At 42.7% G+C, this 18,893-nt stretch overlaps 2 protein-coding genes across 2 annotated transcripts; one reads left to right on the forward strand and one right to left on the reverse strand.

Annotated features, from left to right (window-relative positions):
• Positions 1 to 1,590: 1,590 nt before the first annotated feature.
• On the reverse strand, positions 1,591 to 18,206 carry LOC105721447 (uncharacterized). Its single transcript, XM_064363122.1, has 4 exons — positions 17,736 to 18,206; positions 8,221 to 8,225; positions 3,178 to 3,424; positions 1,591 to 2,107 (listed from the first exon to the last, which is right to left on the reverse strand). Exons 1-4 carry the CDS (start codon positions 18,140 to 18,142, stop codon positions 1,591 to 1,593), a joined length of 1,176 nt encoding a protein of 391 aa, XP_064219192.1. The 5' UTR covers positions 18,143 to 18,206.
• LOC105721511 (putative histone H2B type 2-D) lies at positions 2,981 to 11,681 on the forward strand. The gene is made up of 2 exons (XM_021667647.2): positions 2,981 to 3,436; positions 9,663 to 11,681. Exons 1-2 carry the CDS (start codon positions 3,109 to 3,111, stop codon positions 9,689 to 9,691), a joined length of 357 nt encoding a protein of 118 aa, XP_021523322.2. The 5' UTR covers positions 2,981 to 3,108; the 3' UTR covers positions 9,692 to 11,681.
• Positions 18,207 to 18,893: the final 687 nt, after the last annotated feature.

Here is an 18,893-nt window from a genome sequence, read left to right on the forward strand (position 1 = left end):
AGGTCGGGAGATAAAGAGCAGCCTAGCCAACATGGCGAAACCCCATCTCTACTAAAAATTAGCCGGGCATGGTGGTGGGCATCTAAAATCCCAGCTACTTGGGAGGCTGAAGGAGGATAATGTTTGAACTCGGAAAGAGGAGGCTGCAGTGAGCTGAGATCGCACCACTGCACTCCAAGCTGGGCCACAAGGGCAAAACTCCGTTTCCAAAAAAAAAAAAAAAAAATGTGGCCAGGCGCAATGGCTCACGCCTGTAATCCCAGCACTTTGGGAGGCCGAGGCGGGGGGATCACGAGATTGAGATTGAGACCATCCTGGCCAACATGATGAAAACCTGTCTCTACCAAAAAACACAAAAATTAGCTGGGCGTGGTGGCACGCGACTGTAGTGCCAGCTACTTGGGAGGCTGAGGTAGAATTGCTTGAACCCGGAAGGCGGAAGTTGCAGTGACCCGAAATCGTACCACTACACTTCAGCCTGGTGCCTGGCGACAGAGGGAGACTGTCTCAAAAAAAAAAAAAAGTTGCAATAGAACTTTCCTGAACCCAGTTTTCCCTGTGCGTTTCTATTTGAGTTCAGAACAAAACACCTCAAAATAACGCTAAGCTGGCATTGACCATTCTGTGAAAAACAGCAAGGGCTAGAAAAAAATACTTCGAACTCGTTTCTAAAGCCGAGTTCAACTTCCCGGTGAAAAGATGTCCTCCCTATACCAGAGAAAAATTCTTATCTAGGTCGGGAAGTTGAGGCAGAGGAAAATCTGCACAAAGCTTATTAAACTAATACATACATTCTTCGTTACGTTTCCATCCCCTTAACTACTTTAGCCTAAGAACCCCGCCATCTTAGAACATTTCGTTTATTGCCGTACCATTTTAGTATTTCAGTGCGCGGATCCACCTGGAACTTGGGGCTTTCCTTTGGAAGGCTCCCGTGACATGTAAAATTCGTATTAACTCTTATCAATTTCTCCTGCTTATGTGTCTCAAATGGATCCTCAGGGTAAGTCAGAAAAAATTAAGGTGATTATTTAAGTCCCCATACTGTTGCAAAGCTTTCCTACACTTTTGTGCGCACGTTTTCTACTTTTCCCCTGCAGTTTTGGTTTTGCCTCACCACACAACCGTTTTCTTTTTTGTTTGGAGAGTGGGTTTTGCTGTCGCCAAGGCTGGAGTACACTGGCGCGATGTCGGCTTAAGGCAACATTCGCCTCCCCGGTTAAACTGATTCTCCTGCCTCAGCTCCAGGAATAGCAGGGACACCAAGAGGGCGCTACTACACCTTTAAAAAGACGGGGGTTTCATCACATTAGCCAGACTAGTCTCGAAATCCTTACCTCAAGTACTCCTACCGCCTCAGGCTCCCAGTTAAGGGATTAGTGTTGAGCTGCCGCTCTTGGTCGCAAAAAGCCTAGTTTAGGAGCCTCAGGCCCAACCCCCATCACCTAACCCTCCACCACTCGCCGCCTACCCGTCCATCCTCGTTTTTAGTAGACTTTACTCCCCAGCGCTACGGCTCATTTAAAATGAAACTGTTGGTGGCTCTGAAAAGAGCCTTTGGTTTACGTTGGTACTCGCTCTTAGTACAACTTATGCCCTCTCTCCGCGAATGCGGCGAGCGAGTTGGATGTCCTTGGGCATGATAGTCACCCGCTTGGCATGGATGGCGCACAGGTTGGTGTCCTCAAACAGCCCCACCAGGTAGGCCTCGCAGGCCTCCTGCAGCGCCATCACCGCGGAGCTCTGGAAACGCAGGTCGGTCTTAAAGTCCTGAGCAATTTCTCGCACCAGTCGTTGGAAAGGCAACTTGCGGATCAGTAGCTCGGTCGACTTCTGGTAGCGGCGGATCTCGCGCAGAGCCACGGTGCCTGGCCGGTAGCGGTGTGGCTTCTTCACGCCGCCGGTGGCCGGAGCGCTCTTGCGAGCAGCCTTGGTGGCCAGCTGCTTGCGCGGCGCTTTGCCGCCAGTGGACTTACGAGCTGTTTGCTTCGTACGAGCCATGAGAAGGCGTTTCAGAAAATGGCCGCGACTGAAGAAACAGCTGGTCTTACTCCTATTTATAAAGGCAAAGTCCTTCTGATTGGTCCGATTCTTCCAGTTTCGCGCCCTGAAATATGTAATGTGATAGGACTTCTGATTGGTTACCGGGTCTCATTTAAAAAACCTTAACCTGTGGAAATGTGTTTGGTTTCTTTCTTCTAGTTCCTTACCTTTTATTATGTTTTATGTGCCTACCTGTATTATGTACCTTCACTGATTTTATTTTAATAAATTTGTTTGGGATTATGTTTGAGAGACTGAAGTGAACGTTCTGCAGTTCTGGAGCGATTTCAAAAATTCCGCCTTTGAACGTGATTGGTCCAGCTCAATTTGTCCTTTAATGTTTTGTTTAAAATTCTTACTTTGAAGAAATATTTTATTTTCAACATATGTACCCTATTTCATATATTCTGAGCCTTCCAATAAGCACTGGTTTCACTTCCAGACACTCCATTCCTAGGGGACATTAAAATCCCATCGCTCTTGAAATGTGTTCATCCTTTGACTCCTGAAAAAACTTAAGTTTTTATGTAAGAATGCTGACGACCTTGATCAGATTACAAAAGAATGCCAATGGTACAATTCTGGAAACATGTAAATCTTTAGCTAATTTCCATTTTAGAATTAGTTATTCGTAGATAATTTTAAATCTGGAATCTGCAATTGGGTAGGAAACTAGAAACATAATATCCGTCTTTGTTTCTGTTTAGATTCGCACTAAGGAGACTGAACTTATAGCTAGATGATACTGGAAAGGCATTTTTTTCTTAACGTTTTGAATGAAAAACTACGCTTTATCCCCCAACGGTATAGAAAAGAATTTAGGATAGGTTTCGGATAGATATCCAATCAAAAAGTAGAGTTGAATTTAACTTTTTTATTGGCTGATTTGGTCCAATCAGGGATTAAGAAGGATTAAGCACCTATTTGCATAGAAGGCCTACAAAAATAGCTAGCTATGGTGTTGAAATGATTCATTCTTGGGTGTATTCTTTGTTCCTTTAGCTTTTTGTGAAGCCTGAGCCAGCTAACTCCACTTCCGCACCGAAGAAAGGCTCCAAGAAGGCGATGACCAAGGCGCAGAAGAAGGACGGCAAGAAGCGCAAGCGCAGCCGCAAGGAGAGCTACTCCGTGTACGTGTACAAGGTGCTGAAGCAGGTGCACCCCGACACCGGCATCTCCTCCAAATCCGCGGGAATCACGAACTCCTTCCTCAGCAACATCTTAGCGCATCGCGGACGAGGCTTCCCGCCTGGTGCATTTACAACAAGCGCTCGACCATCACCTCCGGGGAGATTCAGACGGCCGTGCGCCTGCTGCTTCTCGGGGAGCTGGCCTAGCACGCCGTGTCGGAGGGCACCAAGGCCGTCACCAAGTACACCAGCTCCAAGTGAATGTAAGCATATTCAAACCCGAAGACTCTTTTCAGAGCCACTTTACCATCTCAATTAAGAATTTTAATACTAGGTGCTGCTGTATTCATCCTGTTCCTCTGACAAACACTTAGTTTTTAGGGCTTATTTGTCTTTATAAAGGTGGTGTCTTACTACGTTATCCGAGGCTGTTACTGAACTCAGGCAATTTTTCCCACTTCGGCCTTGCCTTGTGTTACTGAGGCAGGTAATTTGACACAACAGGAGAAGTGGACATTCTTCTTTGGGAACTAAAAAATGAGTGTGTAGTTTAAGATGCAGTGAATTCCAGGCAGCACTTTTACCAAGCTGGAACTGGTTAATTTGAAGATTAAAAATAAGTTGAAACTACAATGAGGGCCTTTAATGGTGAACCCGTACTAGATAGCATGTGATATTTGTAGGAGTCTCAGGGAGGTTAATGTCAACTGGAAAATAGTAATTTACCAACTACCTGAAAAATTTCAAGGTTTTTAAAAAATGGAATCTTGTCTGTGGCCCAGGCTGGAGTACAGCGGTGTAATCTTGGCTTACTGAAACCTCTGCCTCTCCGGTTCAACCATTTCGGTGTCAATGACCAGCCCTAAAAATTTCAATTTCTTAATAGACGGTGACTAGGAGACATACTTTATGGGGATGAAAAAAAATACCATGGAGTAAAGCTTTAGTTACTCTGCAAGTAATATGTGGGGTTTTAGGTGTCATTGAAAAAATTTAGATTTGTAAAACAAAGTTGAGCAAAGAGTATAAAAAACAAAGGACCTGGCAACAATGTGTCTTTGTTTTTAGGTAACAGTTGCCGGTCACCAAAGAAGCCAGGCTCAGGCCGTCTTAACTAAAAAAGGCTAACAGGAATCACTAAAAATACATGTACAATTTCTGCTGTGGATTTTTCAAATACTGAGATTACCGATTGCAATGGTGGGGTAATACAGGCTGAAACCCCAACCTTCCTCCACCCTCATAGGCATTTCTCTTGTGGGGGTAGCAGGAGGTAAGGAAAGAGTATTTTTTTTTTTTTTTTTTTTTGAGACGGAGTTTCGCTCTTGTTACCCAGGCTAGAGTGCAATGGCGCGATCTCGGCTCACCGCAACCTCCGCCTCCTGGGTTCAGGCAATTCTCCTGCCTCAGCCTCCCAAGTAGCTGGGATTACAGGCACGCGCCACCATGCCCAGCTAATTTTTTGTAATTTTAGTAGAGACGGGGTTTCGCCATGTTGACCAGGATGGTCTCGATCTCTTGACCTCGTGATCCACCCTCCTCGGCCTCCCAGAGTGCTGGGATTACAGGCGTGAGCCACCGCGCCCGGCCAGGAAAGAGTATTTTAAGATCCTAGATTTGAGATGTACCTAAAAATTTTTCCTCAGAAGTATCTGGTGGATGGACTAGTACTTTGAGTTTATTCATTTATTGAGAACCTATTAAATTACGGAAAATATTTAAGAAAGAGCAGTGAGAAAGAAATGTTCCCTGTCCTTTACCTGGATTGAAATCTAAAGTGCATATTTATACAATTAACTCAAAAACTAAAGAAGGAAGCATAGGCCAGACATGTTGGCTCATGCCTGTAATCCCACCACTTTGGGAGACCAAGGCGGGCAGATCACCTGAGGTTGGGAGTTCGAGACCAGCCTGACCTACATGGAGAAACCCCGTCTCTACTAAAAATGCAAAATTAGCAGGGCGTGGTGACACATGCCTGTAATCCTAGCTACTGGGGAGGCTGAGGCAGAAGAATTGCTTGAACCCCAGAGGTGGAAGTTGTGGTGAGCTGAGATCACACCATTGCACTCCAGCTTGGACACCATTTTTTTTTTCTTTTAACTGGCTTTTAATGGGACTGAATTTAAATTCCCTAAAACAATTAACCTACTCTAAAAAACTTGCAAGTTCCAGAAGGCAGTTCTGGAGGGAGGGTGGAGCAAGAGAGATAGTAGAAGAGGAGCCAGCAGCATGGATTTTGAAAGTAGACATTCTTGCCTCCTCCCTAGGGGCCAGGGAGGAGGAGTAGAGAGCCATGAGAGGAATGAAGAGAACAGAGTTCAAGTCTGTATTGATGGCACTACAGCTAAAAATAGAGGCTACTCATTTATATTCCCATCTAGCCGTGTTTCATCTCACTGGTTGATAAGGATTTCATAGAAGTGCTTTACTAAAATGTACAATCACACTGAAATGTAGAAAGTAATATGATAAGACAGAAAATATTGTATGTTATTTATGCAAATAATTTTTAATAAAAGGTTTTTAAATGTTTACCTGTATGACTTAGTATTTGATACCTCTGGAACTAACATAAAATAGTTACTAGTTAATGAAAATCTACTTCTCCCTCACACAAAGCTAATACAGCTCAGAAATGGGAAGACATGGGAGTTCTAATATCCTTAGGAAATTTTTCTCTCTCTCTCTACATATATATACACACACACACATATATACATAAAACGTGTGTGTGTCTTATTATTTGAAATATTCTCAAATATATTCTGCTATTGAATTCTGCTATGGAGGACCTACCCAACAAACAGGACAGATGAAATTCGTAAGATGTGTTAAGTATTACTTACACAAGATGTTTGTGAAATGTAGACAAAATTCAAAACCTGTATTTATACTCAATCATAAATGAGTAGCCTTTGAGACATGTTAGACGTAGAGAAAGTAGGGCTTGTGTGTGCTGCACTACTCAGAGACAGGAAGAGATGAAAGAAACAGCTGCCAAACATTGTGAGGCACCACATGTTCATCAAGTACTCAATATTTATGGGGTCATAAATTGACTGCCCACTGCTAACACCCGTTTTAGCTGTTTCATTGGCCCTCTACAGACAACCTGCATACCAAAGGCATGGCTGCTCAATATGTCACTGAAGAGCAATATAGGTGGCTGTATAAAAGAAAAAAAAAAGGAAACATTGGAAAGAATTGCTTCAGTTAGGAATTTAAGAAAACAATATAACTCTAGAATCAGATGTTCATTTTAAGGTGACTAGACAGCACTGACTTCAAATGTTGCTGTTTACAATCAACATAGGGCTTGGGAAATCAGAAAAATACCTTGAAAAGTGAAGTCAGGGCTACATGGTCAGACTGAATGCCTATGGTGAATGAGATTAGACTGAGTTTGGAGTCCAATGGCACTTTTTGTTTTGTTCAGCCTCGACATCCCTTGACTCAGGTGATCCAAGTAGCTAGGACTACAGGGACACACACCAAAATGCCTGGCAAATTTTTAAATATTTTTTGTAGAGATGTTGTTTTGCCTTGTTGCCCAGGCTGGTCTCAAATTCCTGGGCTCAAGTGATCCACCTGCCTTGGCCTCCCAAAGTGCTAGGATTACAGGCGTGAGCTATTGTGCTGGTCAATGCCTTTGTTTGTTTGGTTTTTTCTTTTTTTGAGACGGAATTTTGCTCTTGTTACCCAGAGTGGAGTGCAATAGCATATCTTGGCTCACTATAGCCTCCACCTCCCGGGTTCAAGTGATTCTCCTGCCTCAGACTCCCGAGTAGCTGGGATTACAAGCATGCACCACCATGCCCGGCTAATTTTGTATTTTTAGTAGAGACAGGATTTCTCCATGTTGGTCCTGCTGGTCTCGATCTGACCTCAGGTGATCCTCCCACTTTGGCCTTCCAAAGTGCTGGGATTATAGGCATGAGCCACCGCTCATGGCCAGCTATGCTGTTTTAAATATCCATTCTAGTTTCAGCAATCTGGTATAGAAACTCCCATTCTACCTGGCTTAGTCCTGTCCTCTATCTTGCAACTCACTTGAAGACACACCTATTGGAGTCAATGTTCTTTATGCACTGACCCCCTCTGCCCCCCACCCAAGAAGATTCAACCTTGCCTTTTGCTTTATTTATTTATTTATGAGATGGAGTTTCACTCTTGTTGCCCATGCTGGAGTGCAATGTGCAATGGCATGATTTGTGCTCATTGCAACCTCCACCTCAAGACTTCAAGCAATTCTCTGCCTCAGCCTCCTGAGTAGTTGGAATTACAGGCATGTCCCACCGTGCCCAACTAATTTTATATTTTTAGTAGAGATAGAATTTTTCCATGTTGGTCAGGCTGGTCTCCAACTCCCGACCTCAGGTGATCCACCCACCTCAGCCTCCCAAAGTGCTGGGTTTACAGGTGTGAGCCACTACCCAGCTGCCTTTTGCTTTAAAAAGCTCAGCTTTTGGCCGGGTGTGGTGGCTCACGCCTGTAATCCAAGCACTTTGGAGGCCAAGCCAGGCAGATCACCTGAGGTCAGGAATTCAAGACCAGCCTGACCAACATGGTGAAACCCCGTCTTTACCAAAAAAAACAAAACAAAACAAACAAAAAAAGCTCAGCTTTCTCATTTCAAGATACTCAGCCTTGTTCCTCAAAGCCTTCCACATCTGAAATGCCCACCTTACTTGAATCAAACCACAAAAGTGAATGACATATTGTCCTTATTACCTAGAAAACAATGTATACAACTTATCAAACAAAAATATCCAAAAGGGTCAGAATTTATTTTTATTGTTTTTGTTTAAGCCCTTCTTGCATACTGAAGAATATAAAGAATTTATTCAAGCACAAAGTTTAAGGATGGACCACCTGGAAACTACAAAGTAATAGATACCATTTTGAAATAGGGAAGTTCAGATTGATTTGTGTAGGCAGAGCTAGAGGAGCTTTCAGCAAGATTACATTTTTCATACAAAGTTGGCACATAGTTATAGCAATTTGATTGGTTATAGACTTTCTTCTGAGGAAGGGTACATTTTACCTCTTCTACACAAAGCAAAACAAAGGGGAAGTTCATCTTTAACAAAGGCCATTAATTAAGGCAGGAGACTAGTCCCTGATGTTGCTTAATTCTACACATTGTAGAATAAGAAAAAAGAGAACTCAAGTTATTACATCTCTCTCAAGCTCAATGTGTTTTGGCAATTCCAACAGCTGTTTTCCTTTTGTTTTCTTAAAGAGAGGAGGTCACATTTTGTCACACAGGCTGGAGTGCAGTGACGCAATCATAGCTCACTGCAGCTTCCAGTTCATGGCTCTAATAACTCTCCCATCTCAGCTTCCAGAGTAGGACAGGCTACGGGAATGCACTATCACATCAAATTTTATTTATTTTCACAAAGTATAGCACAGCAATGGAATATGCTCAACATTAGTAGTTTTGAGACCCACTTCTGGGTTGAAATTTGTTACACCATTTATTAGCTGGATGATTTTAGGCATTATGCAGAACCATTCAGCTTGTTTCCTCATTTATAAAATAGAAACAATAAATTAATTTTTATAATGATGAGGTGATTGCTCAAGCTTATTTAGAGTTGGGTCTAACAGAATTCTGACCTCTGTTTCACTGTTCTTTCTACCATTATCAAGAACAAAACTGGGGCTTCTACATAGCAACTTTAGAAGATAAGCAGATTTTCTGGAAATGGATTTAGAACAAGAGAGGATATTTCTGTGGCATGGGTCCATGGGTGAAAAAATAATAATAAAAAAGAGGATATCTAAAATCACAGATATATGACACTGTTGTAGCTTAGAAACCGATACCCCAAAATATGGCACTTTTACATGGTGAACTGAAGAAACTAGCTAAATGAAGAAGGTCTGATTTTCTCCCCACCTCTCCCATCTCTCAGTCCTCTGTGTCTCCCAAAGCAAAGAATAAAGTTATTTTCAGAAGTTCCTTATCTGCCTAAAGTCCAAGCCTGCCAAACCAAACAATATTCTGTAGTCTGTACCCTGAGTTTTCATTAAATGAACTCATATCACAGGAAGAAACTACTTTACAGCCCTAACAGACATTGTCCCAGACCTTTTCACGTTCTTTAAGCCCATTGAATTCCCCTAAAAATCATTTACTATACATGTAAAAACACTTCTCAAGTTCCCATTTCCCCAGGAAGTAGGGTAGATAAACATCTGTACCCTACTGTAATATTGGGTGATCACTGTACCCCTCCCTCTGCAGTGTACATGTTAGTAAATTCATATGCCTTTTCTCTTATTTATTCTGGTCATTAATTTAACCTCTTTCTTCCTTTGGGCCCACATTGAAACTTCATTTTTCAACTTCTAGTTAGGTGTGGCCTTTTAGCTAAGTTCCTGTCAATAGAACATAAATAAAAGTAAAGATTGACATTTCCAGGCCTGGGGCATAACAACTTTCCATAAAGGATTTTCCCATGTTCTTTGTCCTTGCAGGGCAAATGTGGAAGCCACATTTAGGATAGCCAAGCCACAAAGACAGAGGGCATCTGGGTTCCAGAACGACTGCTGGAAGAAAGGGTGACCTGTTGATATAGAATACCCTTTTGAACCACATATCTGCAGAAAATAAACTTATATTTATCTTAACTAAATACGTCCTGCACCCAAGAAGGGTCCAGATTCTTAATTTCTAAAAGAAAATTCATTTACTTGTTGCTGGATTAATCTTCAGGTTAAAACATTTCATCTGTAAAAGAAACAAGATTTCACAAGGAGAAACAAATCAAAATGTGGTTGAACTTCTTAAGAGAGAACCAGAGAAGAGGAAGCTACATTCACCTCTATCAGCAGTAGAACAACTGTCCACAGCCCAGTGATCTTTCAAATGTGGATGTGACTATAAGGATGAGGTAGTTTCACTGGTTATGTTGCCTCTTGGATCCTCCATTAGAAAAGCATAAGGAGGGCTCGATGTGGTGACTCACACCTATAATCACAGCACTTTGGGACTCCGAAGCAGGAGCATCACTTCAGGAGTTCAAGACCAGCCTGAGACCTCATCTCTATATTCAGAAAAAAAAAATCAAATAAATAAAATCAGTAAGGAGGCCAGGGGTGATGATGGCTCACACCTTTAATCCAAATGCTTTGGGAAACAGGTGGGAGGATTGCTTCAGGCAGAGTCGAAGCTGCAGTGAGCTAGGATCATGCCACTGCAGTCCAGCCTGGACAACAGAGCAAAACTGTCTCCAAAAAAAGAAAAGAAAAGCTCAAGGAGAAAATAGAGACCTTATAATACTGACATTGCTCCCAAAAAATCTCACAGAATAATCTGGGTAAATTTTGTAGACCCACAGACATGTCTTTTCCTCTAACTGTACTTACGAAAAAGTGAAAGTAATTGATAGTCCATTATTGTCACTTATAATCATAAATAAATCCCTGGATCTCATATTGGACTATAGTCTCAATATGAAGGATTAAGAAGAAATGTGATCTCTCAATTTTCGTCAAGGTTTAAGTAGGGCTCAAGATCAGTAGTTGGGAACATGTATCATCTTCATCACAATTTAATTTTGTTTTTATTAAATATGGATTCAGCCATCACATTATAACCATTATAGAACTTTTAATGTGGAGTTCTGTTGCCAATAGGAGCAGTTTTCTTTGTACTTGGGAGCTCATCCATAGATATCTAGTATAATCAAATCTCAGAAAATATTACAGTATATAAAGCCTTTTTATAAAGATTACATTAGATTCTTTCTTCTGAAAAGTAAAATGATAGTAACTTTGCAGATCTTTTATTTTTTTATTTTAAATCAATTATCATATAATACTGTTTCGTTAACTACTTGGTATACTTGAATAGGGCTAGCAGTCCTCCATGGGGTTAGCACTCACCACTCATTTTTTCCTGCCTCTGCCCTTGGTTCACTGAGTGTCCTTGGGCATCTGGAACAACGCTTTTGAAAAATACTAAAATATATGAATCAGGCCAGATGCAGTCAGTGGCTCACGCCTGTCATCCCAGCACATTGGGAAGCCAAGGCGGGCAGATCACCTGAGATCAGAAGTTCAAGACCAGTCTGGCCAACATGGCGAAACCCTGTCTCTACCATGAAATACAAAATTTAGTCAGAAGTGGCAGGCACCTGTAATCCCAGCTACTTGGGAGGTTGAGGCAGGAAGAATTGCTTGAACCTGGGAGATGGAAGTTGCAGTGAGCTGAGATCACACCACTGCACTCCAGCCTAGGTAGCAAAGTGAGACTGTCTCAAAAAAAAAAAAAAATGGCCAGGCACCGTGGCATGTAGGGTACCAGCCCCAACCCCGTTCATGGGTGCCCTTAGTCCTGGCAGTGATGAGGGATTGAGAAGAAAATAAAAACAAATACACAAGAGTAGAATTGTACAGCATGGGTTCAGGGGACCAATGCAAGTGTGGGGACTGCGTTGGTACCAAGTTCTCTGGTTTCCAGAGGATTTTATTAGGTGCGTACACTTGTTAATTGAGGAGTGGGGTAGCAGGGAGTGGGGGTGATCAGGGGAGGCCTTCAAACTAATGTGGGCAAGATAGCCAAGGGTAGAAGAGTAGTCTGCAGTATTCAGTAGCAGACATGATTCTTATTCTACCACCGGTTGCTGTCAAGGTACATATGCATCAGAAGCACAGTGGTTAAGAGGCCACCAGGTCTGACCACACCCAATGCAGCAAGGGGCTTTTATCTCCCCAGCCTTGAGGACACAAAGCAATCAAAATTACTCCATATTCTGAGAACCTAGTCAGAACCTGTGACATTCCGGTAGTCTCTGCCCTGCAAGGCTTTTCCTCCTTGCAAGCTCCCATCTGCAAAGACCCTCCAGGATCTTGTGAGCAGAGGTCACCTCCCTTCTCAGAGATATTCCATAAACCCTCTTTATGAGACCCTCATGAAAACTCTATATTGAGAAGGCATTCATGGGACCAAAGCAGTGTTTTCTGCTCTGCAACCACCCCGTGGTGTTCCACAGCTTTAAGCGCTCTCAGATAGTCTTTACCTTAGGCCTCCTGTTGCCGCTTGATTTCTCTTTTACTGCACCAACATTTGACATAGCTTAGTTCAGGGTATAAACTTCGGTGTACAATAAGCAAAGCAAGCTTATAATTATTTAACTAGAAATAACATAGGTCTGCTCCTGGCCATCTTGACCCACACCCTCCAAAGAGCCATCTCAAAACCTGTTAAAGAAGTGTATTTGGGAGTGAAATAGTTGACTTCCTTCAGCCTTTATGGCCTAAAAGAAAGATGCAGAGGCACAAATTATAAAGAATTTACCTGAGTCAAAGTCAGGACAGTAGCTCAGAAATCTCAGGCCCAAGTAATCTTTGATATGAGCTCCATTGGGCTTTGTTAAAGATGGGTTTTTAAAGGCCAAACAGTGGGGACAGAAGGTGGGCTGATACAAAGTTTTTTGTCAGGAATTCTCAGTTTACAGAAATAGCATTAATTAGTTATTGGTCATATATTGTTAAGCAATAGGGTGTGGGTTATAGCGTGGGATGTGGCATTATTAGGTAACCTTATAGCTACTTGTAACAATAACAAGCAGTATCTAGAGATGAATACATAGCTCAAGGAGGGGAGTAAGATATTATTGCTGTTTAATTTTAATGTCACTCTGGGTCTGATAATTTAAAAGAACTCCCATTCCTCAAATAAAACTTATTTTCTTAGCCTGGTGTGGTAGCTCACATCTGGTAATCCCAGTACTTTTGGAGGCCAAGGTGAGAGGATCCCTTGAGCACAAGTGAGACTAGCCTGGGCAACATAGTGAGGCATTGTCTCTTAAGAAAAAAAAATTATTTTTTCTCAGTCTTATCTCAGTTGTGAGTTCTTCCCCATCTACCCTTTTTAAAATTACAACTATCTACCATCCATCTCTCCCATCCTCTGGCAGTCATTTCCTTTATCCATTTTAGCTTTTCTGTATATTATTTACCTAAGAATATGCTAAACTTTTCTTTTTTTTTTTTTTTTTTTTGAGACACAGAGTCACTCTGTTGCCCAGTCTGGATTACAGTGGCGTGACTTGGGTACAAACAATTATCATGCCTCAGCCCTCCAGAGCAGCTGGGACTACAAGTGTACACAACTACGCCTGGCTAATTTTTTGAGGTTTTTTTTTTTTTTCTGTTTTAGTAGAGATGGGGTTTTGCCATATTGGCCAGGCTGGTCTTGAACCTGACCTCAAGTGATTTGCCTGCCTGGGCCTCACAGGCCAGAGATTTTGTGTAACTTGCGTCTTTCTCCCAGGTGCATCCTCAGTCTTGGCAAAAATAAACCTGTGAATCAATGGAGATCTGCTCAGTCACTTTTTGGTTTACACTATCAGGGAGAACAAAAGTAGTACTGAAAAGAGCTTTCGCTCTTACGGGCTGGTGACCCACCAGAAGAATCTATAAAGCAAGCGTTACTAACTACCCTTTATTTGCTTTCCCAACATTGCTGCCCCCAGAGACTTAAAGTCCTTTTCTTTCATCTTGTAAATTCTCTAAAAATGTACTGTTCTTTGTTGAAGACACTACATAAAAACTGGAATTCAAAGCCACCTCAATGTGTACTCATTCCCTGGGTGTCTTTCATGTACATGTAATACGTATGTTAGTATATTTCTGCTTGTTTTTCTTTGGTTAATCTTTTGTTACATGGGTTTGTTTCAACAAAGAACCTTTGTGAAGGGTAGGAGTTGAAAGGAAAATTATTCTGCCCTTACTCCACCCTCATCTCCTATTGTCTGCTGCTCATTACCAGAGTCACTGTGGTACCTCAGCAGTCTCCCTCCTCTCCTCCCTGAACACATGTGCACAGGTTGCTTCCTCACCTTTCAGCTCTTTACTGAAATACTGTCTGCTAAATGAGGTTTTCATTGGTTGCCGTATGTAAATTTCAGCTTCCCATGACACTCCTTAGTCTTGCTTTTTTTTTCCTTCTCACCATCTAACATATTACATATGTTATTTACCTATCTAGTTTATTTTCTATCTATTCCAGACTCAAATGAGAGCAAAAATTTGTCTTTTGTTCTCTGGGTGTATTTCCAATGCACAGACCAGCATTTGGCACATTGTAAACTCTCAACCACCGTATTTGCAGTAAATGAAAATCGATGTTAAAGAAACATTTCATCCATGTTGGATCATATTAAGTTTTTTTTTTTTTTGTTTTGTTTTTTTTTGAGATGGAGTTTCGCTCTTGTTACCCAGGCTGGAGTGCAATGGCGAGATCTCGGCTCACCGCAACCTCCGCCTCCTGGGTTCAGGCAATTCTCCTGCCTCAGCCTCCCGAGTAGCTGGGACTATAGGCACGCGCCACCATGCCCAGCTAATTTTTTGTATTTTTAGTAGAGACGGGGTTTCACCATGTTGACCAGGATGGTCTCGATCTCTTGACCTCGTGATCCACCCACCCCAGCCTCCCAGAGTGCTGGGATTACAGGCGTGAGCCACCGCGCCCGGCATATTAAGTTTTTAAAAAAGAAATACTATTTCTTATATGAGTAATGATAGCATCATAATATTTTTGTTTTTGTTTTTGAGATGGAGTCTCACTCTGCAATGCCATGATCTCAGCTCACTACAACCTGTTCCCCGGTTTCAAGAGATTCTTCTGCCTCAGCCTACCAAATAGCTGGGATTACAGTCATGCACCATCAGGCGCGGCCCAGCTCATTTTTGTATTTTTAGTAGAGATGGGGTTTTACCATGTTGGCCAGGCTGGTAATGAACTCCTAACGTCATGGGATCTGCCCACCTCAGCCTCCCAAAGTGCTGGGATTACAGGTGTGAGCCAATGTACCTGGCCCATAATAAGGTGTTAAGTAGCAGATAACCTGTTAAAATAGAGAGAGGAAATGATATTCAAATTGCCATTGCAAAATTGTAACTGAGACAATGAAAGAGATCTGACCTAACCAACTCCATCTTGCTTCTAACCTTCAAGCTGTCCTGGTTCATTCCTAGGCTCAGGCTAAACTAACTTTGGGACAAACTTATAGTTTAAAACTAACATAACAGGCCTTTCCCAAAACAACCTTCCTTGCCTGGAGGCTAGACTGCCTTTGTAGCACTAACAAATTAGTCACAAGATTAGAAATTATGGTTTAGGTGAGGTGGCGAGGTGGCTCACGCCTGTAATCCCAGCATTTTGGGAGGCCAAGGTGGGCAGATCACTTGAGGTCAGGAGTTGGAGACCAACCTGGCCAACATGATGAAACCCTGTCTCTACTAAAAATACAAAACTTATCTGGGCATGGTAGTGCATGTCTGTAATCCCAGCTGCTCGGGAAGTTGAGCAGGAGAATCGCTGGAACCCGAGTAGCGAAGGTTGCAGTGAGCTGAAGTTGCACCACTGCGCTCCATCCTGGGCTATGGAGTGAAACTGTCTCCAAAAAATAAAAATAAATAAAAGAAAAATTATGGTTTAAGAGTCCTGCAGCTGGGACCTACAAGATTCTGACCCTGCTTAAACTGCTCCAGAGATCACTGCTTGAGATATTTTGCAGACCAGATGGATCAGCTGGCACCACCCAGCTTGATAAAGCTACTTATCCGATTTTGTGGCCTCCACCCAGAAACTAACTCAGCCCTAGGAGACAGCTTTGATTCCCTATAATTACATCTCTGACCTGACCAATCAGGACTCCTGGCTTATCAGCGACCCGCCCCCCCCCCCCCCCCCCCCCCCCCCCCCGCCATCCCTGAATGCTGGGGAGGCTGATTTGAGTAACAATAGAACTACCGACTCCAGCTCAGGTGGCTCTGCTGAAGTTTTTTTTATTGTAATTCCCTGTCTAGATAAATCAGCTTTGTCTAGGCAGCAGGCAAGGTGAACCCATTGGGCGGTTACACTATTTGCTTCACAAAAATCAAACCGGTGGGATTAAGTATTAACAGATAAAACACATTTCACCAATGTTAATACTGAAGCTGAATAGGTCTTATTAAACTATTATCTCCTTTCCCATATATTCTGAAATGTCACATAAGTTTTTAAAATAAAATCATTATGTGAAAAAATTGACAAGTTGCTAAATTAATAAAAGTCATAAAGGATCTGCTCAATACCCAAACAAGGCCTTGTGCTAATCCGTAAAGGAAGAGTCCTCTATGACATCGGGTATCTTGGTTGTAAATCAAGAGGCCCAGGATGGTATCTGCTCTCCTTGGTGTAAAAAAATAGTGTTGCCCTCAGAAATTCTTTTTTTTATTATTTTTTATTTTTTTAAGGTGGGGTTTCACCATGATGGCCAGGCTGGTCTTGAACTCCTGACCTCAGGTGATCCACCCACCTCAGCCTCACAAAGTTCGAGGATTACAGGCGTGAGCCACCGCGCCCGGCGCCCTCAGAAATTCTTATCAAAGCCAAGTGTTGAAAGAGTCATCAAGCAAGCCAGAAAGTCATCCTTTATAGACCAGTATATTCTCTCTGAAGGCAAACTACAAGGAAACAGATTCAATTAGGAAACTTTGCTAAGCCTAGTCAAACCAGAGGTAATCAGAGTATTAAAAGCTATGTAGCAAGGAGTCTCAGCCCCAGCTGTTTATTAGAAGCACCTGAATTTTAATAATTACCATTCCCTGGGCCCACCCTACACAGATTGCTGTCTTGATTGAACCCCCAGCAAAGATTTTTCTAAAGCCTTGCCATATGACTGTAATGTCACATTGAGACAACTGATCTGTAAAGAAATCAAACTATCTTAGGCAATTGTTCTGTGCACTTGCTTTAGAGAACATGTCATAGAATATTTCATTCGGTAATATCAACATGCATTTTGCAAAAACTCACTGCTGCTAATAGTTCACAGGCAGGATGCCTTTACTGATGAGACCTAGGCTTCTTCAATCAGTGTTCATGACAGTCATCTGAGGTATAATGCAGATTGACTCCAGCCCTAAATGGGGATTGAAAGAGCTACACTTCTAACAATGCCCATGCTGACTGTACTTAGCCTATCTGGCTTTGGTTTCTGCCACCAATTTCTGATACTTAACTATTAGCCAAAATCACATTATTTCACAGAAAGACCAAGAACTGGGAACTGAGCAAATAGCTTGCTTCAGACATGAAAGAGCAGCAACAAACCTATTCTCAACTGCCAGTGCTCAAAAGGATTAACTAGAAATACAGTTTAAATTAAAAAAAGAAATCGCTTCTATAATGGGTGTACACAGATAACGTGACTAAAGTTTGAGACCCAAGCCATCTATAAAATGAACCCATGTGTCCCATTCCACTAGCGAATGGGACACATGGGTTCATTTTATAGATGGCTTGGGTCTCAAGCACCAAACCCCCAAAACCCAGTTAATAGAAGGGAACACACTTACGATGTGGCATGTCGGAAAGAAAGCAGGTGATACAGTAAGCTAGCCATCAACTTTGGACAATCTAATGAGGATTAAGTACTGCAACCAACGTTTACAGAGTTAGATCAGTTAGTCACAGCTATTTTCGGGTAAAAGTAGGCGGCTCTTAAAAGAGCCTTTGAGAGTTGGATAGAATTATTGCCCAGAAAGCTTTACGCTCTCTCCCCACGAACGCGGCGAGCGAGCTGAATGTCCTTGGGCATGATAGTCACTCGCTTGGCATGGATGGCGCACAGATTGGTGTCCTCAAAAAGCCCCACCAGGTAGGCCTCGCAGGCCTCCTGAAGCGCCATCACCGCGGAGCTCTGGAAACGCAGGTCGGTCTTAAAGTCCTGAGCAATTTCTCGCACCAGGCGTTGGAAGGGCAACTTTCGGATCAGTAGCTCGGTCGACTTCTGGTAGCGGCGAATCTCGCGCAAAGCCACGGTGCCGGGCCGATAGCGGTGCGGCTTCTTCACGCCGCCGGTGGCCGGAGCGCTTTTCCGAGCTGCCTTAGTAGCCAACTGCTTCCGCGGCGCTTTCCCACCTGTGGACTTACGTGCAGTCTGCTTGGTACGGGCCATGTTAGACTAACTGAAAAAACACTCAGCCACTGGGTATAGTGGAGAGAGCTCTTATATATACTCAGAAACATTCTAATTGGCCTTGTTGATTTTCAAAAGTCCCGCGCCTTAAAACCATTGGCTGAAGAGTGCAACAAAGTGATTGGTGAATTGCTGGAGAGTCTGATTGGATGAATTACTTCACTTTTGAATCCTCTCTTCTCTTTGTTGAATCCTCTTTTCTCTTTAACAGTCTGCAATCCAAAAGCGTTAATTTCCTAAAGTTGTAATTCTGCGGTTCTCAAGCTGTAGTCTCTAACAGACTACTTTGGAAGACACTAAATCTCATTCAGTAGATGTGTTGTGGGGCCAGATTCCGAGGGCCACGTTTTGTCTTATGACGTTTTCTCGAGTCACCTGGACTGCCGGTACCTAGCTCCAGTCAGTGAAACCTTTGTTATATGGCAGGATTCCTGGGTCGTGTATCTGAGAAATCACAGACCAAAAAGTCACCGGCATACAGCAGTGAGTAACAAATGTTAACTTATACTTTGCCCCAAATGGTTTTTTGCTTCGGTTGAGAATTTTCAAAGCACAGGTTATTTTAGGTTTTCCAATGACTATCCCTTACTTTACACTGGGTCCTATTGACGATATACTAGGCTACCACCCCCACTAGCCTCTTCACGGTAACTTGAGGGGCACTAGAGTGGCCCTGTCCATCTAAACCTTGCAAGGTTTTGTAAACGTTACCGAACTTGCTGCTTCTCGA

The sequence above is a fragment of the Aotus nancymaae genome, unplaced genomic scaffold, assembly GCF_030222135.1.
Source record: "Aotus nancymaae isolate 86718 unplaced genomic scaffold, 86718_ANA_hifiasm-v0.15.2.pri h1tg000051l, whole genome shotgun sequence".
Lineage (NCBI taxonomy): Eukaryota > Metazoa > Chordata > Mammalia > Primates > Aotidae > Aotus > Aotus nancymaae.